Source organism: Arachis hypogaea, chromosome 15, assembly GCF_003086295.3.
Source record: "Arachis hypogaea cultivar Tifrunner chromosome 15, arahy.Tifrunner.gnm2.J5K5, whole genome shotgun sequence".
NCBI classification, from domain to species: Eukaryota; Viridiplantae; Streptophyta; class Magnoliopsida; order Fabales; family Fabaceae; genus Arachis; species Arachis hypogaea.
This window is the reverse complement of record NC_092050.1, coordinates 145,240,155-145,266,924: the sequence shown is the minus strand read 5'-3', so window position 1 is coordinate 145,266,924 and position 26,770 is coordinate 145,240,155. Positions and strand designations below refer to the sequence as shown.

The following is a 26,770-nucleotide window of genomic DNA, read 5'->3' as shown; positions in this document are numbered from 1 at the left end:
TCCTTGACCCTGAGCATCTTGGGTACTATTAGATGTGGTTTGTCTTTCTTCACAAGATCCTGCTCGACTGGGAGCTACAATAGCTGTATCACTCTGCACACCATGTGAGGCAGTGTTGGAAGGTTCATTGGCTTGTTGAGTGCATGATCCTGGCACACCGGAGTAGGCATCATATGTATCTGAGGCTCCTGTTCTCAAAGTAATAAGAACAATAACTTGATGTCTCTCTAGCTAGGTATGCTTGACAAATTGAACCCTTTACTCTAGCCCGATTCTTCATTGATCTCTTATACGTGCCTATTTCACGTTCAAATGGATACATCCACCTATACTGAGTTGGTCCACAAACACGTGCCTCATATGCCAAGTGAACTGGTAGATGCTCCATTACGTCGAAAAAGGCAGGTGGAAAAATTCTTTCTAACTTGCACAAAATACAAGAATATTAGCTTCCATTTGTACAAGATCGCTAACCCGAAGAGTAGATGAACAAAGGTCCCTAAAATATTGACTTATTTCGGCCAACGGTTTCCACACGTGGTCTGGAAACTCTTTGAAGGCTAATGGAAGCAAACACTCCATAAATACATGACAATCATGAGTTTTCATCCCAAACAATTTTCCTCCCTTGACATCGACACACCTTTGTAAATTTGAAGCATATCCATCTGGCATTTTCAACTCTTGTACCCATTTACAAATATTTTTTCATTGTTGGAGTGTCAAGACATAGTTGCTCTTAGGCTTTGCCCAATGACCTTCGCGTACCTGCACCAAATTCAAATCTGGTCGCTTACAAAGTACAGCCATGTCTAACCTTGCCTTTTCATTGTCTTTTATTCTTTCAGTATCCATAACGGTATTCATTATGTTATAAAAAATATTCTTCTCAATATGCATTAGATCCAAACAATGACGAACCAAATGATCTTTCCAATATGGGAGATCCCAAAATATACTCCTTTTGGTCCAATTGTGTTCCACCCCATATCCGCTCAATCTCACTTGTCCTACTGTGTCAACTATTTTAGGATAGTGTCTAACTCTTTCCCAGACCTGTTCGCCACTAAGCCTAATAGGAGGTTCTTCATCCTCCTCAACATTCTTCTTAACACCAACTTTATTACGCCTATAAGGATGACCTTCAGGTAAATATCTCCTGTGATAGTCAAACCACGAATTCTTTCCGCCATAATCTAACCAAAAGGCCTTGGTATCCTCCATGCATACTGGACACGCTAATCTTCCCCCCGTACTCCAACCAAACAACATTCCATAAGCAGAAAAATCGTTAATTGTCCACATTAATGCAGCCTTTAACTGAAAATTCCTCTTGCTATGAATGTCGTATGTTAGGATGCCTTCATCCCATAACTCTTTAAGTTCATCTATCAATGGTTGAAGATAAACATCAATTTTTGCTTTGGGATTTTCTTTTCCGGGTATGATGCACGTTAGGAACAAAAAAGGGTCTTTCATACACATATGAGGTGGAAGGTTATAAGGGGTAACTATAACAGGCCAACAAGAGTACGGTGTGCTAAAATGAACATTAGGAGAAAATCCATAAGAACAAAGTCCAAGTCTAACATTACGTGGTTCACTTGCAAAATGAGGATGCTTGGTATCAAAATATTTCCATGCTTCACCATGGGAAGGATGTGTCATCACGTCGTCATTTCTGCGATTTTGGTGATGCCACAACATATGAGGGGCAGTACTAATTGATGCATACAACCTTTGTATTATTGGAATCAATGGCAAATAATGCATTCTTTTATATGGCACCTCTTTATTTTTTTCCTTCCTAGGCTTAAATCGCTGCTCCCCACATAATTTACATTGTCTAAGATTTTTGTCTTCTTTGTAATATATCATACAACCATTGACACAACAATCTATCTTAACCTCCTTAAACCCAAGTTGGGAAACAATTTTCTTAGCTTCATAGTAATTAGCAGGAATTTCATTTGGAGTTGTTTGCATTTCTCTAAACAAAGTTTCCCACTGGTCAAAAGATCCCTGGGATTGGTTTCCCTCTGATTTTATACTCAGCATCCTACTAGCAAGTGACAATCGTGAATGAATACAATTTTCCCACAAGGATTTACTAACTGAATCTAAGAGGTTATAAAATCTCTTAGCATCTCGATTTGGTTCCTCCACTGTTGGTTGCATGTACATGTGAAACTCAGGTTGCAAAGCATCAACAACCATCTGATGATAACGATCAAAATTTTATTCCCATGTAACACCACCTAATTCAGAGCTACTTTCAATATCTTCTTCTATCCTAATATGATTCTCTGTGGGTATCTCTTCTCCATGCTCTGTCCAAACCCAATAATTAGGTTTAAACCCATGAGTATATAGATCAATCTTAATGTCGATCAACTGTTTAAACGTCCCACATTGACATCTGGCACATGGACACCTAACTAAACCTCCTCTGAGAAATTCATGAGTTCTAGTACACACATCCACAAATTCATTTACCCCTTTAATAAAACTGGGTTTAAGACCCTGCCTATGATCATACGTTCTATCGTACATCCAACTTCGGTTCTGGTTTTCCATTATTAATGAATTTAATTTCCTACATATCAAAGGGATAATATTCACTTTTTAATTTTTTTATTCAACGAGAAACCACAACAAATAAAAATCTTATCATCAATATAATTTATACTTTCACCATGAATGCTTTACACAAACAAGCATACATAAGTAAGTATAGATAAGCATGCATAATAATTTAATAGAGATAATAAAGATAAAGATAAAATAAAACTCAATAGTTTAACAGAGATAATAAATAAACAAAAAAGTAGAAGGTTAAACCTTGAATAGCTTTTCTGGGAGTCTTAAACTCTACCAATACTTGTGATAGTGTAAATGGATGCCACTGGAACTTTGATAATATTTGTGACTATGTCAACTCTGCCAAAAAAAAATATATACAGGCACATCAACACTAAAAACAATACATAATAGTCTTCTAAAATGGTATGAACTTGAAGCTGCAAAATGGTTCATCATCACAATTCTAACCACAATGTCATGATCATAATGATAACAATAATAGTTTTCATTCATGGCCGGCACCGGTCGAAATGGTGGCCGGAGACAGAGCTGCTAGTGCTTCCAAGAGCCATAGCCAGGCCGAGAAGCGGCGCAATGACCGGATCAATGCACAGCTTACAAGTCTAAGAAAACTAATTCCAAAATCTGATAAGGTACAATAGCTCATTTTAATTTTAATGTGTCTTAAATACTATATAAACTATAAGGTATTGCCATTTGAAATAGGGCATAGTTAGTTTCAATAATACCATGAAAAATATATAAGGTATTGCCATTTTAATGTGTCTTAAAGTATGTTATCTTGATTCAAATAAAATTAAATCTAGAGATGGATATGAAGAGGTGGATAGGGTGAATTTAATGTGGGAAGAGGTAATATAAGTGAAATTGTGTCAAGGTCCCCTGTCAAATAATCTCTCTTACCTTGTGAATGCATGGTGTTGGCCTATATGGGCACACGATAGAAAGCATGTCAGAAATAAAATAAAGGGGAAGCAATTGGAAAAAAAAGGAAGGGTAAAGCAAATGAAGTGCAAAGAATAGAAGCAAAACCAAAAAAGAAGGCCTGAGACTAAGACAAGTACTACTTTTTTTTAAAATATGGCAATGGCAATAGCAATGGGTATACACTGAAATATTTATTTTTATTATTATAACAATATGAATACTATTTTTGTTTAGAAAAAAAGAAAAGAGAGAATCAGAAATCACATAAGTATAACTAAAAAATTTAAAATTTAAAATAGACTAGAAGATATATGCAAAAACTTTTGTTTTTTGTATTTAAAAGAGAGAATCAGAAATCACATAAGTATAACTAGAAGATTCGAAAGCTTTTTCAATTATTATAACTAAAAAATTTAAAATTTAAAATACTATTAATATAAACTCTCTTCACATATTGAAGAAACATCTTGATTTTTCTTTAAAAAAATAAAATAAATATCAACGTAAAAATAAAAATTTATACAACTAATCATTCTTATAAAAGTAGTGCAAATAATAATGTCTTAGGAGTTGTATCTTACATTTGATTATTTTTCATGAGTATATTTGAAAAAGTTATACTCAATAATCGAACAAATCTTTCAAACTCAATGACCTCAATTTTCTTAAGATCAAATAGATAATAAATATACAAAGAAGAAACAGAATAAATGTTCACATATACAAATTCTAAAATCATAATGAAATTATCTCATCAACTCATTACATGTTTAAGCTACAAAGAGAAAATAAACTGTTCCATGTTGTTAAACCGATAACCTTTTTAGTTCTTATCAATACTTTTAAACGATGAAATATATACTTTCTAGGTTTATTGAATGATATTTTTTTTCATGGATCGGATTTTACTTTCTATCTTTTATTTATTTGTTTTGTTCCAACAAAATACACACCTAAAGACATACAAATTAGTTGTCAGAAAAAAAAAGATTTTAGTCACTATAACCCCAAAAGGACCAAGACACAATACAAATACAACAGAATACCAAGGCACAATACAAGTTAATTGTGCATACATTATACCAATCATTTGTTAGAAAAAAGTTCACATAAATTAAATTTTTAGGTCACTCGCCTTTGTTTGTTTGGTATATGTCCTAATAAGTTATCCACGCTTACTTATCAAAGTGTTGAAAACTTTCAAAAGAAACTTTAGCTTACATAAGTCACCAGCAATATTACATTTACTTTAATTAAGCTAAGTGTTCCATAATGTAAAGCCTATGCTGATCAGACATAGAAATTAAATAAAAAATTCTATTCAGGCATTTCTCCGAACATGTGGTGTGCAGAGTTCAAAAGAGTAAATTTCAGTCCAATCTAAGCAGCATTCAACCTAGTAATTTTAGAAAGATACAACCAACAACAATTTCAGTCCAGAAACACAAGTGTTAACAAACCTAAGCCTAACCAAAATTTCTAAAAATAGAATTAAAAAACAATAAAAATAAAGAAAAGAAAGACAGGGAACAGGGGAAGGGAACCTGCATTGATGAAAGGAGGAAGAAGAAAGGAGAGGCGGTGGGGTGGTGGTGATGTCGCGGTGGCACAGAAGGTCGCCGCCGCTGGTGGTTGCTTGTCGGTTCTTGAAGACGCGGACAGAGGTGACTCCACGAACAGGGGTGTCGCACGCAGGAACGAAGAAATGGAGAAATGGGGAAGAAAGAGAAAAAGGAAGAGAGAGAGGGTAGGTGATGGTGGTCGCCGGTGGTGGTGTCGGACGGAGGCGGTGGTGAAAAGGAAGCGAAGTCAACCAAAGGATACCTAGCTTGAAGAATACCTAGCTTGAAGAATACCTAGCTTGAATTTGGGGAAGTTTGCGTTTCTGAACTTTGGAAACGGGAGCTCACGCGAGAACATGTTTTTTTAATGATAAAAATCGACGGCATATTTGTCGATTTTAATTTAAAAAAAACAACACATATAGCGTCTATTTTATAGATTAAATTTATATCGTCCATTCCATTTTAGAAAGCAATCAAGACCGTTCAAATTTATCGACGGCAAAGGTGTCGATATTTTAAATAATAAAATAGACGCCATATTCGTCGATTTTAATATAAAAAAAATAACACATATAGCGTCTATTATATAGATTAAATTTAGACCGTTCATTCTATTTTAGAAAGTAATCTAGACCGTTCAAATTTATCGACGACAAAATTGTTGATATTTAAAATAATAAAATCGACGCCATATTCGTCGATTTTATTTTCGACTTCTGGTTCGCCTATAATATGACAATAATAAGGAAATAAATTAATGCATTATAAAAATATCGACGACCAGACTGTCAATTTTAATATTTTTATTTTTAATTATTTTTTTAGTAATATCGACAGCAGGCCGTCGAAAATTATCGACGGCAGAAATAGCCGTCGATTTTTGGCGTCGAAAAACACGCTTTTTCTTGTAGTGTGAAGGGTACACGTGATGCAACCTTGTTGTGGCTGCCATTGTTAGGTCTACTTTCTATCAGTTGAATGAATTGTTTACTCGGAAGAGCGCCGAGGCTCATGAGCGTGTCTGCAACGGATTCACGTATTTAGAATTTGCAACGAAGAGAGTTGAAGAAAGCTTTCGACGTGCAGAAAATATTGTGGTCAACTGGTTTGACAGGCGGAATGAGATGTTTGAGGTTCACAAAATGCAAGATGGTTCCGTTTACACTGTTAACCTTGCGCAACGGCACTGCGACTGTGGCCATTTCCAGGTCGAGCGACTCCCATGTCGCCACGTTCTTGCATGTTGCGCTAACCAGCGTCTTGATTGGCAAGTATATGTGCACGACGTGTACAAGATGTCTGATATTTGCAAGGTGTACAGAGGCAAGTTTATTCTGATGGGTGACCCATCTACGTGGGATAGATATGAAAGAGCGAAGGTGATCGCCAACTGGACATTGAGGCGCGCAACAAAAGAAAGACCGAAGTCAACCCGCTACTTGAATGAGATGGATTCGCGGGATATGCGTGGTCCTCGCCGGTGTACTGTATGTGGACGCGAGGGACATAGCCGCAGTCGATGTCCTCAGCATGCAGGTCCAAGCACCGCTGGAGGTCATTAGTGGTTAACTTTTTCAATGTAACCTTGGTATCTTACTTCACAATTATATGTAACTCTTTATGTAATCTCGTCATGTTTGTTAACCTAGTTAACAATTTATAATAAATAAAGTTTTTAACAAATAAATATTTCGTTACAAAAGTGCAATATGATCGTCTCAAACAGAGTTATACGAGAACAAAGCTAAATATATAATGATAAGAATACTAAACAAAATAATCTAAATATAAGATACAACACTGAATACACTCTGAATACAACACTGAATATAAGATCAATTGCAACAGACTACTTCCTCGGCGCCTTCTTCGAATACAAGGATGGGGTGTATTTGTCTGGAGGCGCAGTCTGTGTCCGTAAGTTATACGGATGACCCTGAGACACACCGGCATCCAGACCACTGCCAACGTTAGGACCACCGAAATCTGTCATGCTGGCACCACCAGTGTCATACAAACCGGAACCACTCATCCCCGGACCACTCGCTCCACCAAGATCATACCAGTGCTGCAAGTCATGTCCCAAATCTCCCTCTTTCTACTGCGGGTACTCATTCAAATCAAACAACTGGGTACGCGATGGTGCGGAAGGACCGAACGAATCTACATGACCCGTCGATTGATCAAAGTCGAAGTCACTAGCATGACCTGCTATGGCGCGACAACCTCCAGACTGCTGAGATGGAGTAGGCCCTTCCTGTGGTGGCGTCGGAAATAGATAATCTGTATCTCTCAAGACCTGAGAGAAGCTGATGGTGTCAGATCCACCCAACGGATTAAAGTGACCCTCGGCTGGAATTATCAGCTGTGGTATGTAGGGCTCAGGGTCCTGATGTGGTTGTGGTTCTGGTATATATGGTGCCTGTTGCTCATATGCCGGCCACTGCTGTTGCTATTGGCCGTAGGCCGGATCCTAAAGCTGCTGGGCATATGCCGGATACTGAAACTGCTGGGCATATGCTGGTATCTGATACTGGTGCTCATATGCCGGGACCTGATAGTGGTGCTCATATACCAGAACCTAGTTAACAATTAATTACAATTAATAGTAATTAATGATAATAGACAAATCTAAACAATAATAATTAATTATAATTTAAAACGGTAAAAATTAATAATAATAATAATAATAATAATACCTGATAGTGGTGCTCATGAGGCAAGACTTGTTGCTGAGGTCCAGCTGGTTCTTCCTGTTGCTGCTGTGGTTCATTGGCGCTAATATGTTCACCTGCAACTCTATTTGACAGTCGTAGGTGAATCCCATACTACTATATGTACCACTCGTAGTACACTGGGAGAGGATGAAAGTCAATAATCTCCTCGCTTAAGTGCAATGTGTTATAGTGGTCAGATCTCCACCTGTGAACCCATTGACTGTAAATCTCTCTCCATTCATGGTTCTGTGCTCTTGTCAACCGCTTGCAATGATCACGACCAAGGTCGAATGCCGGGCCTGGTGGAAGTTGTTGCATCCCAAACTGTCGTCTAACCCGGTCTGTTGGGTACCATTCTATGCACTCGAATGACAATAGCGGCGATTGGGTGGAGCACATAACCAACTGGGCAGTGAGGTCATTGGGAACCCCCACTCCCATATACGGCCGCCATATAAACTGCACATTAGTTACCAAGAGGCTGATTAGAAAAATTATTCTTTTGAATAAAAACATTGGACATTGATGGTTACAACTTACATCGTCAACTCCCATGTCATCGAGTCCTTGCCTAAAATGCACAGTAGGCCTCCGTATATATCTTGTATGTCGGTGCCAATGACTCCACCTAAACAAAAACAGGATAATAATAACAATAAGAATAACAAATTATTAATAATAATAATAATAATAATAATAATAATAATAATAATAATAATAATAATAATAATAATAATAATAATAATAATAATAATAATAATAATAATAATAATAATAATAAAAACAATACCGTCACGCAAGTGGAATACCAACATCGCCGAGCTGATCGCGGGGTATAGGTGCCAGAAGCGGCATACGCTCCCACGCCCAAACAAAAAGCAGTATCAGTGGGCCATTCATCTCTTTACAGTTCTATTATGATGCACGACACAACGATCTGTATAGGTGTGCCAGACTGGCTGCCCCGCAACTGTATGCTGAAATCCGATGGAAATCCTGAAGTAGCGGTAGAAATTTCGAGTTCAATGAAGTCGTCGACTTATCCGAAAAAACAACTGAACCGAGCACGTAGAAAATGTGTGCCCGGACTTACTGCTCAACAGACTCTTGAGTGTCACACGGCTCAGTATCTCTGCACTGCCGGACCCATGTAAGATTAACATTCCCCAACACGTGATCTTGCGGACCGGACTCTCGACCAAAATACGCAATGCAGTTCACACCAAAATTGGTGACTGCTGTCTGATCTACCCGTAACGGCCTCTCCATTAATCGGGAGACCAAGAATATAGCTCACATTTTCCAGCGTCACCGTCACTTCACTGACCGGAAGATGAAATGTGTGAGTCTTCGACCTCCAGCGTTCCACCAAGGCACTCAGTAGTGCAGAATGACCTCTCATTTTGCCTACACGCGAAACGTGTTGAAACCCAGTCAATGCCAGTGTCGCTGCAGCTACCTCGTTAAAGGTATCTAGCGGATCGAGTTTTCTGGGCAACAAATTCCTGTTAGCCTGCAAAAAGAAAAATGATAATTATTAAACTCTAAACAATATTATTACTATTATTATCTTAAAAAAAATAATAAATATTATACAGTATTCTATAATAGCGAACAATCATAATAATAATAATAATAATAATAATAATAATAATAATAATAATAATAATAATAATAATAATAATAATAAAAACGGTAACTAAACAATATTATTACTATTATTATCTTAAAAAATAATAATAAATTATTAAAATTAATAAATATTTATTTATTATTTATTATTAGAAAATAATAATAAATATTATACAGTATTCTATAATAGCTAACAATCATAATAATAATAATAATAATAATAATAATAATAATAATAATAATAATAAGAGTTAATAGTCAATTTCGTCCCTAAAAGATACCTCGATCTCCATTTCATCCCCGAAAGTCAAAATTAATTAAAATCGTCCTCCAAAAATACCTTACTTGATCACGTTTGTCCTTCCATCATCTCCCTAGCTGAGTTAGCAAACGTCCGCTGACGTGGGCCGTTAACTGCCAAGGTGGCAGACACCAGGCTGTAGCATGTTGTTGATGACAAGATAACTCTTGTTTAAGACGTCAAATTAGTCCTTGGAGTGGATAAACCCTAATCCCAATATGAACGATAAATACATCGCCGTGAACACATGCATCGATAAGCCAGCCCCTTTGCCACATCCAAGATTATGCTCTTCTTTTGAGGCCAAGTCAGCGATTTCTTCAACTTTTGCTGCTCACTCACCAGAAACAGATGGTCTTCAAGGTTTCCATTCGGCATCTAATCATAAACCAAAAACCTCTGGCTTCCCCTGTCATTAAATTTTTTATCATCATCATCCACTACACAATAGCCTCGAAGTGGCACCAAATTCCAGTGCTTCAGGTTGCTAATAATCTCCACCTCATTACAAAACTCCACATCCCCTTGAAAATCAGATTCCAAGATCCTCTTAACTGCCACGACCGAACCATTGGACAAAATCCCCTTGAAAACAAGCCCAAATCCACCCCTGCTAATGAAATTCTTGGTTGAGAAATTATCAGTAGCCTTCTCAAGCTCATCAATCTTGAACCAAATAGATCTCGTATTTAGCCTCAACCTACGCCTAGACCTTTGTTCCTCAGGATCAAAATCAAATTCATCATCATTAAACTTCTTCCTCCTAACCTTCCTATCATACCAAACATAAACCCCTAACAAACAAGACATAACTAACAAAGCAACACCAACACCAGTTAACCCAAAAACCAAACCCTGGTGACTTTTTCCACCAGAACCACCATCCTGTGGGTAAAGTGACATACCAAAGATGCAACTCATGGCACCATTGCTTTCAGGTCCATACTGATTCCCAAACGCAGCAGCATATAGAATAGTAAATTTGAAACAATTTTCAGAGTGAGAAGCATTACCATCAATGGAGACAAGTTTATGCTGCACCTGAAACCCCGCAGTAAGACACACATCACATAGCAAAAGATCAGTGAGGTCTTGTTTGCAACTAGTATCAAGAGGCGTGATTTGACCAAGCTTCTTGTCCCAATCTTTTAGTTAGGGTTTCAATTCCTGCGCAGACGTTTCGGGACATGACGAACTAGTGAGGGTCAAAGCACAAGTCAACGAGGTTGTTTTGGAGAGACAAGAAATTGAGCTGAGACTGGAAATCATGGACGCATGAGGTTGAGATTTCAAGGTTTGGGAGGTTGAAATTTGTAGTTTCTTTAAGATACTGCGCGAACCTTATTCTGATTAGAGATAAGAGCAAGGTGCAACAGTTGCTCAAGTTTGACGATAAAGAGTGGAAATTCTCACATGCTGAAGGGTTCCATGGAACTCTCTTAACATAGTTGAAGTCGATGTGGGCATATTGAAGGAGAAGAAGGAGAAGGTTAAGGTGAAGGTGCTGCCATGGTGAAAGACAGAGCGATGGTTGATATGACACGGGGGTAACGCATTGCAACGTTTGAATCCCTCCTCTGAAGACAAAACGGCGACGTTTCAACCCTAGGAGCGCTTTCTACCGAAACGACGTCGTTTTTGTTCTCTGCCACCTTGGCAGTTAACGGCCCACGTCAACGGACGTTTGCCAACTCAGCTAAGGAGATGACGGAAGGACGAACGTGATCAGGTAAGGTATCTTTGGAGGACGATTTTGATTAATTTTGACTTTCAGGGACGAAAATGGAGATCGAGATATCTTTCAGGGACGAAATTGACTATTAACTAATAATAATAATAATAATAATAATAATAATAACGAAAATAAATTGTTTGTTAAAAGATAAATAAACAAAATTCAAATAAATATATTTATTTATCATAAAATTTTTAAAAAAATTTACTTACCCATTCAAGATGATCCAAGTACTCAATAATGTGATCTTCAGGTCTAGTAAAATCACGAACCATTTTTTATTTAAGAACCAAATGAACCTAAGCTTAATACCCTTTTTCTTCCTCCCACAAGCTTCCTCACACCTTTACAAACCCCTATCTGCACAACCCTCACACAACACTCTTCACTCTTCAGCAACACCCCCCCTCTCGTTGCATCTTGCGTTTTAAACACCCCCCTCAACACTCTTCTCCAACACGTGGCGTGCATGCAACTGGGAAGACTGCCAAACGCAACCTGTGTTTTGGCCTGGCCAGCTGCCAAACACAGCTTCCGTTTTTGGACTTCCAAGATGGTCAACAAAGCAGGTCCGGTCTGCATGCAGGGGACAGGGACACATTTTTGAGCCGTCGATCTGCTTCTCTGCCAATTGGAAGCTGCATTTTGCAGGTTGTTGCAGCTTTCTGATTTTGGATCATGCAAAACATATCCTGCATTTTGCAGGTGACTCAGCTTTTTGGTTTTTGGTTTGGCAAAACGTAACCTGCATTTTGCAGGTTACTGACTTCAACAGATCCACATTATGGAATACACGCTAAATCACAATATACTTGCACATCTCCATTATTACTTCCATTCTTAAATTAATTTCTGGTTTTATGTAGTGCATGCTACACATTTCGGATATTGAGAGTCAAACCAAGAAAAAATAATATATTGAGTATTCAGTAATCGAAACATGAGAATCAAATGTTACAGATTCTTAATGCACTCAGGTTATGTAATAAATGTTGAAATCGGATGGAGTGCACTCGGGATATGCTTCAAAATATTTTTGAATCAGACCTGCTATACATATAAGTCTTTTTGGTTTACAAGTCATACAAGTTGGGCCAAATCCAACAAAAAGGACGCTCACCCATACGAGCGTGTTACTCAATGGTTTCCATAGCGCGCTCACTCACTATTACGAAAGATGCTTCTTCTTCTTTCTCGATCAAAACTACAACCGTCGTTTTTTCTTCATGTTCCTCCTCCTCCTCCTCCTCCTCCTCCTCTTCCTTCTTCTTCTCTTTTTTCTTTGCGTTTCTCCTCCTTTTCTTTGCGTGTTTCATCTTCATCGTTATTTTTTTATTACTGTTGTTGTTGTTGCATTTTTTCCCTCCTTTTCTTTCTATTGATTTTGCAACATTATGTATTTTTTCTTCTTTGTTTGATTTTTCCCCCCAAGACGAATTATAAGAATATGAAATAAGAAGATGAAGAAAAAGAAGCAGCAGAAGATGAGAAGGAAGAAGAGGAAGAGTTTTGAATTATGCAGAACTTATCAGCATACATACACTGAAAATTCTTAAACAATACACCCAAATATTTTCGTGTTACACTCGAATTTGCTGCAAATATAGAAAATTGTTTCCTCTAATGCTGCATTTTTTTTGTTCTTCTTTTTTTTCTTGTTTCTTTCTTTCTTTTAGTTGAACGAATGTAAGTTCATCATACCATTATGTGTTTTTTCTTCTTCTTTGTTTGATTTTTTTGTTTTTATTCTTATTAAAAGAGTAAAACAAGAAGAAACTTGAGAAGATAAAAGAAGAAGAAGAAGAAGAGTTTTGAATTATGCAGAACTTATCAGCACACATAGACCAAAAATTCTTGAACAATACACCCAAATATCTTCGTGTTACACTCAAATTTGCTGCAAATACAGAAAAATATTTTCTCTAATGCTGTATTTTTTTCTTTATTTCTTTCTTTCTTTTAATTGAATGAATGTAAGTTCATCCTCTTCCAAGTAATTTTGTACCGTTATGTATTTCTTCTTCTTCTTTGTTTGATTTTTTTGTTTTTATTCTTGTTAAAAGAGTAAAACAAAAAAAAAACTTGAGAAGATAAAACAAGAAAAAAAGATGAATAGGAAAAGAAAATGGTGATGATGATGATGAAAAAGAAGAAGAAGTAGCAGAAGATCAGGAGGAGGGAGAAGAAGAGTTTTGAATTATGCAGAATTTCAGGACACATACACCGAAAATTCTTAAAGAATACACCCAAATATGTTCGTGTTACACGCAAATACCTTCGTGTTACACCCAAATTTGTTGCAAATACAGAAAAATATTTTCTTTAATGCAGAACTTTTACATTACATTCAATTCAAACCATCAATGATGAAACATTATTCACCTACAGAATCATAAACTACCAACAAAAAAATTAACTAGAATCGAACCACACGTCAGCTACTTGATTTGGATTCAAAACAATAATCAATTTCGTTTTAGTTCAATTGACAATCTGAACTTGAATTATTCGTTATCTTCAGCAACGAGATAACTGATGATGGAGGAGAAAGAGTAAAAGGAAGGAGAAGAAGAAATTCCAATGAAAAAAGGAGAAAGAGGAGGAGGAGGAGGAGGAGGAGGTGGTGGTGGTGGTGTTGGTGACGACGATAATGAGAGAGAAAAATAACGAAGAAGAAGAAGAAGAATAAGAAGAAGAAGAAGAAGAAAAAGAAGAAGAACGTGCAGTAACGGCACCAAAAAAAAATGTACGCGCGTGAATATAAATGACTTCTATAAATTGTATAGAAAAAATGCTTGTATGTAGAGAATAATTCTTTTTAGTTTCAATATTTGGGATATGTACGTTAGGAGCTATATATAGGGTGCATCCAAGATCAACGTTCATTTAGAGAATTTTATAAATTTGGAAAGTTTGGTTACACTTTTCTTAAAGTGCTGTGAAGTAATGAAAGCATATAGCTCGCCGACAATATATGTGCTCAGGAGACATCAACCACTCAATACGAAGTGGCATGTAATCGGAGCATTGGATTTTGAGATTGGTTTGTCTACATCTTATTTTAAGTAATTAATTAGTTGATATATTAAGATATTTTGATTTAATTAGTTTTAGTTGTTCATGTTAGAATATTTTGATTTTAATTAGTTAGAAGATATGTTAGAATAATAAAATATTAGATTAACTTAATTTAATTAATTAATTGACATGTTAAGATGATTCGATTTAAGTAGTTAGAGTACCATCTAGAATATTGATATTTTAGATTATTTTGAGGTAATTGATTAGTTGACATATTAGGGTAATTAAATTTAATTAGTTAAAAGACAACATTAAAAGATAATTAATTAATAATTTAAATTTAGATGAAGTTCTCTTTTTTACCGATTATTTAATTTAATTATATTAGGATATTATTAATTATGTTGTTATATAATTATATTCATAAATTAGAGTATTATTTAATTAAATTATTTAATTACTTGATTATATATATTTAATTACATTAAATACTCGAAATTCATGAATTAGTTATTGTTAGCATTGTAATATGCAATTACAAAAAGACTAGTTAATTGTATTTTTATAGACACTTCGGTTGTTCTTGCAACATCGTGTGATGTCTATCCCATCGTCTAACATCCTGCTACCTTATATTAGGAAAGTCGGATTAGGACACGCAGTTGAGTTGAGGAATTTCATGTTCGAGAATCTTTTACTCTATGCATTTGTTGAGCAGTGGAGGCTCGAGACTTATAATTTTCTTCCACCTTCTGTTGGATGAAGTTATCATTACACTCTAAGATGTGGCTTACCATCTTGCTTTGCACACAATTGGTGAGCTGATTGTGGTTGCCTAGAGATTTTCAGCAGTATCATGGCCATCCCACATGACAGTAGGTTAAGGACTTGATCGGTGATAGGCCTCCACCTCAGCTAGAGGACAAGAAGTAGGATTTTTTAGTCTGAGGATGACATGGCTCAAAAACAGTGTCCCATCCCATGTATTCCACCAGGGGTAGATGCAGTCATGCAAATACTCTCTGGATATATGCTCAGTGTTACTTATTGATGTTGATTGGGGGATATTTATTTACGAACAAGTCAGTCAACCTTGTCCCTCTTAGGTGGTTGCTGCTCTTCGAGGATTTTGACAATTGTCGACGGTTGTCTTGGGGTCTGCATTACTAGCACACACCTACCATTCATTATGCATCTAGGCGTGATGTGACAAACATTGCAGGGTGCATAGTACTTGTGTTGTCGTGGATTTACCACAGGTTCCCTTCATTCTGTCTAGCTGGCTACGATGTACTCAGAGTCTTGCCTGCAGCGAGGTAATTAATGCTTGTTATGAATTGTTATTTGTTACTATTTGCAATATTAATTATTGAAAGTAATTTATCCTCCATGAATAGGTTGGTAGGACTAGAACAGCAGTGTAGAGACCACTATCAGGATAGGATACTACGTTTGCGACATAGGCTGGATGCTCTTAGACTTGATAAAGTATAATCAGTTTAGGTTTCTTATGTGTTATATATATATATATATATATATTGTTCTTCCATGGCAAATTACATGGTTACCTTTTTTTACCAGTTTCGGTGGACACCTTACGACGATCTCTAGCTACATCACATGGCTCCTAACTGGATTAGGAGTGTTGGGTAGATTTGTACATGGAGAGTCATGGTGCCTTTGTTGTGCTTCCACTTTGTTGAATTTCATCACATGGATAGAGTCAAGAGACAATTTGGGGTCAGCAGCATGCTTCAAAGGACTCGGTCAATATGGACAAGTTTTTGTTCAAGACAACTTGAGGCAACGATGTGTGGTGGCTCAAGGTACACCATGACTGGTATGACTTATGGAGGGCCCGTGGCCAATAGCAGCACATGGTAATCATCGACAGTGTCCTTGATCCTTGACCCACGCAGAAGTACTTTACATGATGGCAGAGAGCATGTCGTGTTATGTTTTTATCAATGAAGGACGTGTGAGCTGATCCGAGAGTTGTGGTCCTACCTGTGAACATTCTCCTGGCTGTCTCGATCAGAGGAATGTTTTAGCCCTTCCATGGGATGCTCCACATCGCAGACAATGGGCAAGGAAGCAGGTCAGAGATGATATCTGGATACCAGCTTGAAAAGTCCAGGATTAGCGAGGGAGGCATGCACCTGCGGATGATTAGTTGTTAAATGAGAAAACCGAGTATGCACGCCAGGAGGGTGTCCCTGAGGATCCTCCGGTGATGACATAACAGGACATACCATCACCTAGCTTCTTTGCTGGGCATGATATGGACATTTCAAGGGAGTTCATGCCAGGATCCTCCTCAGGGACACAGCAACACGATTCATCCTCCTTGGCAGCATAATAGCATAAGGAGATCTCGCAGTGGGATCATAATGACTTTGATCTAAACACACCCCAGAAGGTATCATTCGACGAGTTGTATGACCTTATGTGTGCACCTGGGGATGTCATGGATGACTTGGCGAATCGGTATCGTGGTAGGAGAGACCAGTTGATTTATCAGGGAGGTTAGCAATCTACATACATCTTGGGTCTCCACATACACTTTGTCGACGGAACCCTATAGACCCGGGTCATCTATGGCTCCTATCATACAACAACAGACTCCACCACCATGGGACTATGCATAGACTTCATCCAACACATATTTTGATATTATCCTAGGATATACGTCAAATATTACCCTTACATGCTCATCAGCTTTGACCTAAAATGTCATGTTAAAAAATCCTCAATTCGGCACCGCTGATAAGAATTTATAGGCAACTCTCCCAACCTTCTTGGAACTTATTGCCCCCATGTTGCTCAAGATAACAACATTTTTCAGTGTATCTAGAAAATTAAGACGACAAGTGAGCAACACATCACAGGTGAATTGCACTCAAATATCACTCCCTCTTCACCGTTTCTTATGATCCCATAGAAATAAACTACCACAAAAAAAAATTGATTACTAGCCATATTTATGAAAGAGAATAGCAAATATGGCATGGTTATATTGTGATTAGCTTTAGAGCCTTCAAGCTCCTTATATAGAGTATTTTTTTATGTAGTCATTTAAGATGTAGACACCTAGATAATTTGTACACATATCTCAGGTACTCAACATCTTGAATATGTATAACTACGCAGTTGCACCAGTGCAACCAAATTTTTTTTCTAATTGTTACATATTTCCGGTACACAATACTCAAACTCTATGTTTAACGGTTTTTGACACCGTGTACTTAAGAGGTATAAAGTGAGTGTAAAAACATAAATATACTATAAATTATATATTTCAGTAAAATTAAATATTTAAATAATTTAAATAAAAAAATCCGCCAAAGTGTTGGACAATTTCTGTTGAAATTCAATTCAATGAAACCAATTTGTTTCTTATAAACTACATGGATTAGATTTTAAATCTAAGTTATGAAACTCGACTTCAATTTAAATCATATAATATTATGTGAAATTCTGTTTTTATGCTCTAGTACGTGCACATATAATTATGGATTTAAGTTTTGTACTCAATGTTAAAATATTTTACACGACAACAGAAGTATTAATTCTCCAACTCATTATTTGAATAATTATCTAAATATATAAATATGATTAAAAGAAGGACAATACTAAATGTTATACACTTTCCATGCATCAAAACTAAAGCCATCCAATTATAAATGTTCATATTTGTTTGCAGAAAAATCAGTTATCAAGAACCTAGAGTTCTTTACATCTTTCACGTAATTTAAAAGTTTTGTTTAGCTAAAAATGAGAACAATTTTGGACGAACATGTCCATAAAATCAAGTCAAATTTTGGAATGAAAGATTTAATCCTAAACATTAAACAAATCACTTAACAATTTACTCATTTTAAATAATTTTGTCAAACTAATCATATCTTTAGTGGAATTGATTTACATCTTTTATGATTAGAATTTGTCAAAATAACGTCGTTAGCAGTAGCTTATTGATTCATGTGCTTTTCTAATTCCATTGACTCCATTCTTGAATTTTACACCTAAAACCTCTGTATATGAGGAAAAAAAAAAAAGCATTATTCAACATAAATATGTACATAATTTCACAACAGATTCACCAACATCACTTCTTTTTCTTTTCCTCTTTATCTCTCTCAAGTGTAACAGGTGCTGCTGGTATACTAAACCACCATTCCCTTAATCTCCTCATCCATCTCTCTGTGCTAGCTTTCCTTAGAGGTGAATACCTTGTAGATATCTCCAAGAAAACTAGCAGAACTAAGCATTTAGAGGGTAAGAGAGCAAGAATCAATGCTGCTGATAGAAGAGAAAATGCCAACTTCTCTGTGGCCTGTTCATCACATAGAAAGGACCAAGTCTTATAATGTGTGACATAAGTAGTTGGCAATTGATATAAGAACAAACATCTCAAGTAATTCTCTAAGGCTTGCATTTGGACTGCGTATGTTTACTACCATGAGACACTGAAACACGAACATAAAGACACAAAATCATGTTCGGCAGATAAGACATGGATAGAGATATCGTGTCCTGAGATACTGAACTAGTGTATTTTGTGTCCTTGATAGGAAAGACACCGAGATACTAATAAGAGACAACAACTTAGTTTCTCATTTTTCATTTCATTACTACTATCAAATTTTTATAATTACATTTTTGTCATTATATTTTTCTTCATAAATTTTATACATGGAAGAAAATAAGAGTAAATTAGACTTCTCTTAATATGTTATTTCTTATATTTAGTTTATCACCAAACAAAATACAAAAACACTAAATTTTGTGTTTCTATTATTTGTGTCTTGTTCTTAGTGTCCTGTTTTGTTCTATTCTTAAAACTAAATGCAGCCTTGGACACAGACATTGGCCTAGAAAAGACATTTTTACCCATCTCTACTGTCTCAAGGTCTCTCAATAATATATTGTCCTAAGACAATTTACCAAACGGGGCCTAGGGATGTGTTTGGTAGTTGGAGTTTTGGAGGGAAAAAGATGGAAGAGAAGGGTTTGAAGTGTAAAAGAGATTTCAGTTTACGCTTCAAGACCATCCCCTTCTGACCCTTCCATTACACAATCAAAACTCGCAAACACCAAGAGGCATACATTTGTTCGGGCTTCTTTATATATGAATCAGCATCTAACCTGAGGAAAAATTGAAAGCAACAAGCCGCGGAACTTGAGCAGAATTATGTTGACATCTTGTACAAGCTGTTCGACTTGAGTGACGGCATTCTGAACAGCCAAAAGTTGCTCCATGGTATTCATTGGTGGAGGGGCTATTACTTTGACTTCGGCAGGCCTACCATCGCTAAAATATCGGGTGATTAACATGAATGCTGAGAGTAAAAGAAGCACTAATGCCACTGCATACCCAAGCCAACCCCTGCAATGATCAGTTGATCAAAGATTATCAAAATACGACAAATGTGTCATTAGAATACACACAAGAAAAATTTAAAAGAACTCAACATTCTATAGTTGCATATGCTTTTTCCACGCTAAATATTTCTAGTTATGAAGTGTTGTACTTTGTTAGTCTCCCAATAAAAGATATTTCAACTTCGACTTTCTTTTATCTGCCTCAACAAATAACATGTGAATAGAATATTGATCAGCCTATGAAGTTATACCTGAAGATCATGTAACTGAAGAACAAACAAAACCCAGTAGACTTCAATGGATCATCCCAATATGCCAAAGACAGAAGAGACTTCCCAAGTTCATTTAGAGGAAAAAGTAATTCCTGAAAGAAGTGGTACACGATAAGTATCCAAGTCAAAATAGGGAATTTCAAGGAAGTTAGCTTAGAATATTGTGAATGAAAAATATGTAGGAGCTGCAAAGGCCATAGAAGTTAGAACCAAATTATCTCTCCTAGGAGAATTGCATGTTTTAGACAACTTCAATTAATTTATTCTCACATTACTAATGAAGAGAAGATAGCAAGATAGTGCATTGCAAACATGCATATCATATAACAATCAGGTCCTAGCACATGCTCCTGACAAGATTAAGATGGATGATTGTTTTGCAATGTAACACTAAAGTTTGTTTGTTTCACATTCTAAACAAAGTGATTTTATAACCTAAAACTTTTTATAAAAATGACATAGCTAAACTCTTTTTTTTTTTTAGTTACTCTTACCAAATTTCATATATATAAACTGAAAACTTTTTTTCAGATTTTTATTCTTTTGAGAATTTGATGACTTTTAAATAACTTACCAAATTTCATATATATATAAACCCTTTCTCTCTCCTTTTTCTTTTTTCAAAATCTCATTCAAAGGCACTCTAACAATGCAAGACTTTTTATGGACCTTGACTAAAATGGTAGAAGAGGAAGATAAACTAGTACCTTCATGACAGCCAAATTAGTGTCAATACCATCAACTTTAACACCATCGACTGTAGCTTGTGCAGATACAACCTTCTTATAGTTGTTCTTAGACTCTTTAACTGCTATTTCCAATGGAGTCAGTGCTCCAACTGATATTTCACCAACAGATATTGTGTTTTCATTTGAGCTGTTTGGGCTTGATCCAAACACAAACCCCAAGTTAGAAACCATGTCCAAGGCTGAGACGGAATACATTCCACTTACAGCCTTGAAACCATTCTGGCGATCTGACTCCTTTAGGTTTGACGTATTTGCTAGGGTTTCTAATATCAAGTCACCACCTGGAAGCTGATCACAAAAGTTGAACAAGAGAAGAGCATCATGCTGTATAGGGGTCACAGAACCGATATCTTGGATTGCTTGTAGACGCAAAACTCCTAGAACAGCCTTCCAAAGTGCTTCATCTCGTGCAGTCCCTTTGATCCTATAGTTGCTAATGAATTTGTGAACATTAAGAATCTCTCGGATGATAGCAAGCCAATAATCACGACGAGCATGACCTTTAAGCTCTGGAAATTCTAGTACAACTGGTTCCGATCTACAAGAGAAATATTTATGGCAGTTGATAGGAAGTTCTCTTAAGCTTCACCAGATATCCATTATCAATAAAAATAATTTCCGCAAGTACTCACAAGGATGCTGAGCTATAGAAGACTGCTTTGTCGAAAAGCCGAGTACCCCATGGTCCAGTCAACTCAGGTTTAACAACTTGTTTCAGATCATCCGATAAGTCATATACTTTTGGTTTGTCATATGAAACAACACGAAGTGCTTCAAAATAGAGTGCATGATCTGTGAGAATTAATCTTCCTGCATACAAGCCACAAAGAAGAGATCACTAGTGTCCATACATTTTATTTACTTCATCGTTCAAAATATAAATCGGGTTTTTCATGCACTCACCAGGCCAGGCGGATACTCCCAAATGCTCAAGCACTGGCTGTGTGGTGACAGTTCCATCAATCTCGAGAATCTTCTCACCTCTAGAGGATCTTATAGCAGAAAGGAGAGATGACTCTGAATTGCTCTTCATTTTTCTTATTGCTCTGTAAATAACAAAAACCAAATAATACGAAAAAAAGTCCATATAACAAATATGGCATCAGAAACCCCCTTAAATTATACATATGTAAATGGAAAGAAGATCTGTCCATTTAAGTTATCAATTATAAGATACAAAGCACAAGTGCTATAAAATACAAAGGCATAGTGAAACTTTGCATCCTCATGTAGTATTGATACGGTAACAATTTTGTTAACTAGGATGAGATTATAAGAAATAGACAGGGATTTGGCCCACAAGCCTATTTGGCAGAATAACAATCCAATATACACACAACATGATACTTCAGCATTCAATTGGTAAGGGTCCATGCACAAATACAGGGGAAGGCCTACTCTAATGACTAGCTTTACCTTTTATTTTATTTTTACATATTAAGTAAACAAGCTTTACTGTTGAGTTATTGTTTAATTATTTTTAATATAACTTTAAGTTGTAGAATGATACTGTCCCACTTTTGCTGTTGTTAAGGAATATTAGTAAATGCAACTAAGTTTGGAATTCTTTATGTGAGAAAATTATTCTATTTTTTGGATAAAACCTACGACTTCTAAATAACCATCATAAATATCAAGTCCAAGGGTGGGTTCAGTAAATTCCTCTAAAACTACTTTCTAAAATTTGCCACAGGAAATTAAGTATAATTAAGACTTCTAGTGGATGCGATGCTGCCTATGCTTTTGGCACTGTTTTTCCCCCCTCAATATGAAAAATTTCTCATGAAATATGAAATAAAGTAACAACTTACATGGATGTTCTCCTAAAATACAGCTCATTAATAAAGCTTCTTAGTTATTAGTAATATTGTCCTAGATTAAGTAGGTGCTAGTAATGACCAAAGTAGACAGCATATTGCCCATTTCATGGTCACAGACAGATTATAAGTAGAGGTGCAACATCAGTGTGCAGTTCTAACCATCCAAAGCACTCGGTGAATTACATTTGACATCGTTCCTTCTCTATCTCTCTTTCTCTTCCCAAGTAATGGTCAAAATTATAACAAGATCACAAGAATCAAAGCAAACCAGAGTAGTACCTACCATATCCTTGAAAGCCAACTATCTTACAGTTTTATTGTCTTCTCAATTTAGAGGATTGCAATATCAAAGGAAGGGGGAAGCAATAGCATATTCAAAGATTAAGATTGATACCTTTCTAGGCCGCCAAGGTACTTGTCATAAATGGGAAACTGAAGGCGACCACCAGTTGATGAACTCAGCACCTCAAAAAGATTTTCACTAATGATGACGTTGGCAATGATAGGAATTGCAGGAGCTATTCGACAGAAAGCTTCTAAACCAACAGACATTTCCTCCTCGACCTTCTAGAAAATTTGAGGTCCGTCAATATTAAGAAGGACCAGAGTACTAATGAGCACAGACAAACCTATATTATAGGTATAATACAAGGGCGTACAAAATTAGGTCCACTTAATAAGTTACGTATATTTGATATGACCATAACAACAATGGAAGTCACTGAAATCTAAAGTTCAGAACTTCAGAAAATAGCAAAGAGGAAATAGATGTTCAACCATAGAAATGAACAGAAATAAATAGCATGGAAAGAAACATGTTCTTTTAAGGATATTTTGGTTGTCCACCACACTTCATTATATAGCACTATAGCTTGCCAGCCAATCAAAGCAACTTAAAAACATTATGTAAGACAAGTCTCTATATAATATCAAAATTGTTTCCAAGTAACTCTGAACATGTTATCAATCCATTAGAACATGACTCGTGACTCCAAGAAAAATTTCACTCATACTCGAAAAAACATACATTGGTTAACGGTTGGCTGGCTGTAGCCGGGGCCTCCCAAGCTATCATCATGTCAAATGTCAAGCGTCGGAATGTTTTATCAAACAGATGGCCAGTCATTTGTGTTGAAAAGGAAAGTGCCTTGAAACAGCAATATTCCAATAAGTTCCTCGCATATCGTGATGGATGTTTTATAGAATCAGAAGCCTCTTGATTAAAGCTCTCTTGAAGCTCACTTGAAGAAACCTTAAGTATTCTGCATTATTTGGTTTTCATTAGAGTTGAATTTCCAATAAAAAATATTAGCCACTATGTCAAACAAACAAATGTGAAGGTTCTGAGGATAGCAAATCTACAAACTAAACCAAAGTAGGTGAAAAGACAGTATGAAGCAATATATCCTAAACAAACTAGATCAAATTCTGAGAAATGCACTTACTTTGAACATCTACGAACAACTAGGTTTGCAACTGGAGAGAGCTCTGGTATGTAATTCTTCCCAGCAGAAGGTGAATTTTCCAACTCCTCAAGCTCTTCATCAAAGTAGCTCTTCTTCCCTAGAAGCCATTTAAATGATCCCTCTTTTACCAAACCTTCAAGCATATTTCTTGTTTTGCTAGCTACAGCCATCTTTTTTCCTTCCTACTGCTTTATCAGGTTGAAAGAAACAAACAAGATACTTCAATATCCCAGCTTTCCTAAAAGTTCTAGCATCCACTGAAACTAAAAATGTTGCCAATAAAATAACTCACATCAAGATGAATCCTCAAAGCCAAATCATCTAATTCCTGAATCCTAATCATTCAAGACTCTCGACTTGTTTGGGTGAGTTTCTAAAAAAAAATTTTTAAGTGATCTTTTCTTAAAAGATATTTTAGAAAAATAAAAATAATTTCATGTTTAGATATTTCATGTAAAAATATTTTTTTATTTAACAATTATATTTAAGTACAACAATATAAAAATACTTTTTATTCATTTATTATATTAAAAACATCTTTTTCTTAAGTAAAAAAAGACTTTTAAGGAAAAATATAAATTGTAACTTTAAAAAAAAAAATTTCTAGTGTCTTTACTCTTCATACTAACAACTTAACAGCGGCCAACAAACTCTCATGACACGTCCAATCTTATCTTCTTGATATGTTGGTGTTGCAATTGGAACAAACTGAACACATACTTTTTCAGAAAACCCAAGCAATATCTCAATAAACCCCATGAGGAAGGGCATCAAACTTTCTCTTCAACAGTTTTCAGTTACAAAATTTGTGAAACAATTTCAATAGTTCTAACAAGAATTAGGATCAAAGCACAGTGACACCGAGCCATTACCCTCACAAAACCAAAGATGCAAATAAACAATCTTGCCCATCATAACCTCACTATGATCCAACACTCTTGAACAGATATTAGATACAAAACAAAGGCATTGAATCAGGAATACTGACCCGAACAAGTAGCAGTAACCAAAATCCAAAGAGATCCACCTTCAAATGCCCCCCGAAAAATCTCAACTTTGGGAAATGGCGTGGCTTGAAAAGTTGAAATTGTGATGAATTTTTCAAAGAAACCGAGCACCGATCACGGAGAAAGGGGAAAAGGGGGATTGTGAACTAAAAACTAACTCATTTGAAGAAAGAGCGAGAAGAGGGTAGGTGGTTGTGTTAGACACATGTAAACTACGAATGTTGGAATCGGAGTGTGGATTAAGGTTCATGAGAAAGAGGAAAAGGGAGGAGTGGTTTCAGTGTTGTTGGATAAACATTGAAAATGAAAAAGGGGATAATTATAAACAGAAGAGGTTTCGCTTTCTGAAAGATGAAGTATTCTGTATTGGAGCTCTTGTTAGTTGTTAGCTTTATTTTATTGCAGAGTTGGGACAGAATCAAGAGCTTGCAGGTCCACGGAATTTTGTCAAGGCTTGCAACTGCGGCAATTCTTTTTTCTCTCTGTTAATATAAACCAATTTTGTTGGGAAATAAATAACCAAAGGACTATATAATAAAAGTGTAAATAGAAAATTTTAGTATTAATATTCACCACATTAATATTTCACACTAATAAAAATATATTAATATATTACTAATATTAGATATTGTAATATATAAAGAGAGAAGTGAAAGAAAAACTATATATTGCACGTATAGAAAGAGGAAAAATATTTTATATTTTTATTGTGTGTCAAAAGCTGCAGTTTATGTCTCTATTTATACATGTGTAAGGCTTCACTTTTTCAAATGTTAGAAAATATGCACCGTTTATTCTTTAATGTTTGCACTTCCCAATAGTACTTGAATGGAAGAATAGATTACGTTGAGTAGACACTGAATGGGATATCCATATTATAACACTCCCCTTTGGATGTCCATTTAGGATTATGCCTCATTAAAATTTTACTAAAAAAAAATTCAATAGAAAAAAAAAACTTTAATGAAGGAAAAAGAGTACAAAATCCTTTGTGATGGGGACTACCTCATTAAAAACCTTGTCAAGAAAAATCCAATAGAAAAAAAAACCTGACCAAGAAAAAAGAGTACAGTTTCACTCTCTTGTCGACGTCATTTAATGTCTCGAAATCGGCGCATCTCAATCTCATGTATCAATCTTTTAAAGGAAGATTTTGGGAGTGACTTTGTAAATAAATCTGCCAGATTATCACTTGAGCGGATCTGTTGGACATCAATTGTCTCTTGATTTTGAAGATCATGAGTGAAGAAGAATTTGGGAGAAATATGCTTTGTTCTATCACCTTTGATATATCCGCCTTTAAGTTGAGCAATACATGCTGTATTATCTTCAAACAAGACAATTGGAGCTATCTTATGATCAATCAGTCCACATGATGATAGAATATATTGGATCAAACTCTTGAGCCAAAAACACTCGCGACTAGCTTCATGTATCGCTAGTATTTCAGCATGATTAGAGGATGTTGTCGCAATCGTCTGTTTCGTGGACCTCCATGATATAGTTGTACCACCATAACTGAATAGGTATTCTGTTTGAGATCTCCCTTTATGTGGATCAGACAAGTAT

At 36.0% G+C, this 26,770-nt stretch overlaps 2 protein-coding genes and 1 pseudogene across 8 annotated transcripts; all 3 read right to left on the bottom strand.

The window, feature by feature from the left end:
- Positions 1–708: 708 nt before the first annotated feature.
- Positions 709–2,217, bottom strand: LOC112749164 (uncharacterized). Its single transcript, XM_025797427.1, has one exon. The coding sequence runs from the start codon at positions 2,215–2,217 to the stop codon at positions 709–711; it is 1,509 nt and encodes a 502-aa protein (XP_025653212.1).
- Positions 2,218–9,953: 7,736 nt separating this feature from the next.
- On the bottom strand, positions 9,954–11,236 carry LOC112749162 (probable receptor-like protein kinase At1g11050; annotated as a pseudogene).
- A 7,172-nt stretch (positions 11,237–18,408) lies between these two features.
- LOC112751105 (uncharacterized) lies at positions 18,409–25,665 on the bottom strand. Of its 7 annotated transcripts, none has more exons than XM_025800147.3 (10): positions 25,183–25,665; positions 24,174–24,379; positions 23,756–23,990; positions 23,123–23,295; positions 21,812–21,954; positions 21,541–21,718; positions 20,867–21,446; positions 20,139–20,251; positions 19,651–19,891; positions 18,409–18,838 (listed from the first exon to the last, which is right to left on the bottom strand). In XM_025800147.3, the coding sequence occupies exons 2-10, from the start codon at positions 24,362–24,364 to the stop codon at positions 18,611–18,613; spliced, it is 2,082 nt and encodes a 693-aa protein (XP_025655932.1). In that variant the 5' UTR covers positions 24,365–24,379; positions 25,183–25,665; the 3' UTR covers positions 18,409–18,610. The 7 variants fall into 7 exon arrangements, with proteins under 7 accessions (XP_025655932.1, XP_025655933.1, XP_025655930.1 ...); XM_025800148.3 differs by having other exon boundaries at positions 24,174–24,382; positions 25,183–25,570; XM_025800145.3 differs by having other exon boundaries at positions 24,174–24,457; positions 25,183–25,569.
- Between the last annotated feature and the right edge of the window lie 1,105 nt (positions 25,666–26,770).

Bases quoted from the DNA above. Each gene is read 5' to 3' on its own strand.
- LOC112749164 (XM_025797427.1), bottom strand. From the start codon at position 2,217: ATGGTTGTTGATGCTTTGCAACCTGAGTTTCACATGTACATGCAACCA.
- LOC112751105 (XM_025800147.3), bottom strand. From the start codon at position 24,364: ATGGCTGTAGCTAGCAAAACAAGAAATATGCTTGAAGGTTTGGTAAAA. The intron at 21,955-23,122 runs GTATCAATCTTA...TGTTATTTACAG, and splicing joins TACCTTGGCGGCCTAGAAAG to AGCAATAAGAAAAATGAAGA. The intron at 21,447-21,540 runs GTGAGTACTTGC...TTTCTCTTGTAG, and splicing joins TTCTATAGCTCAGCATCCTT to ATCGGAACCAGTTGTACTAG.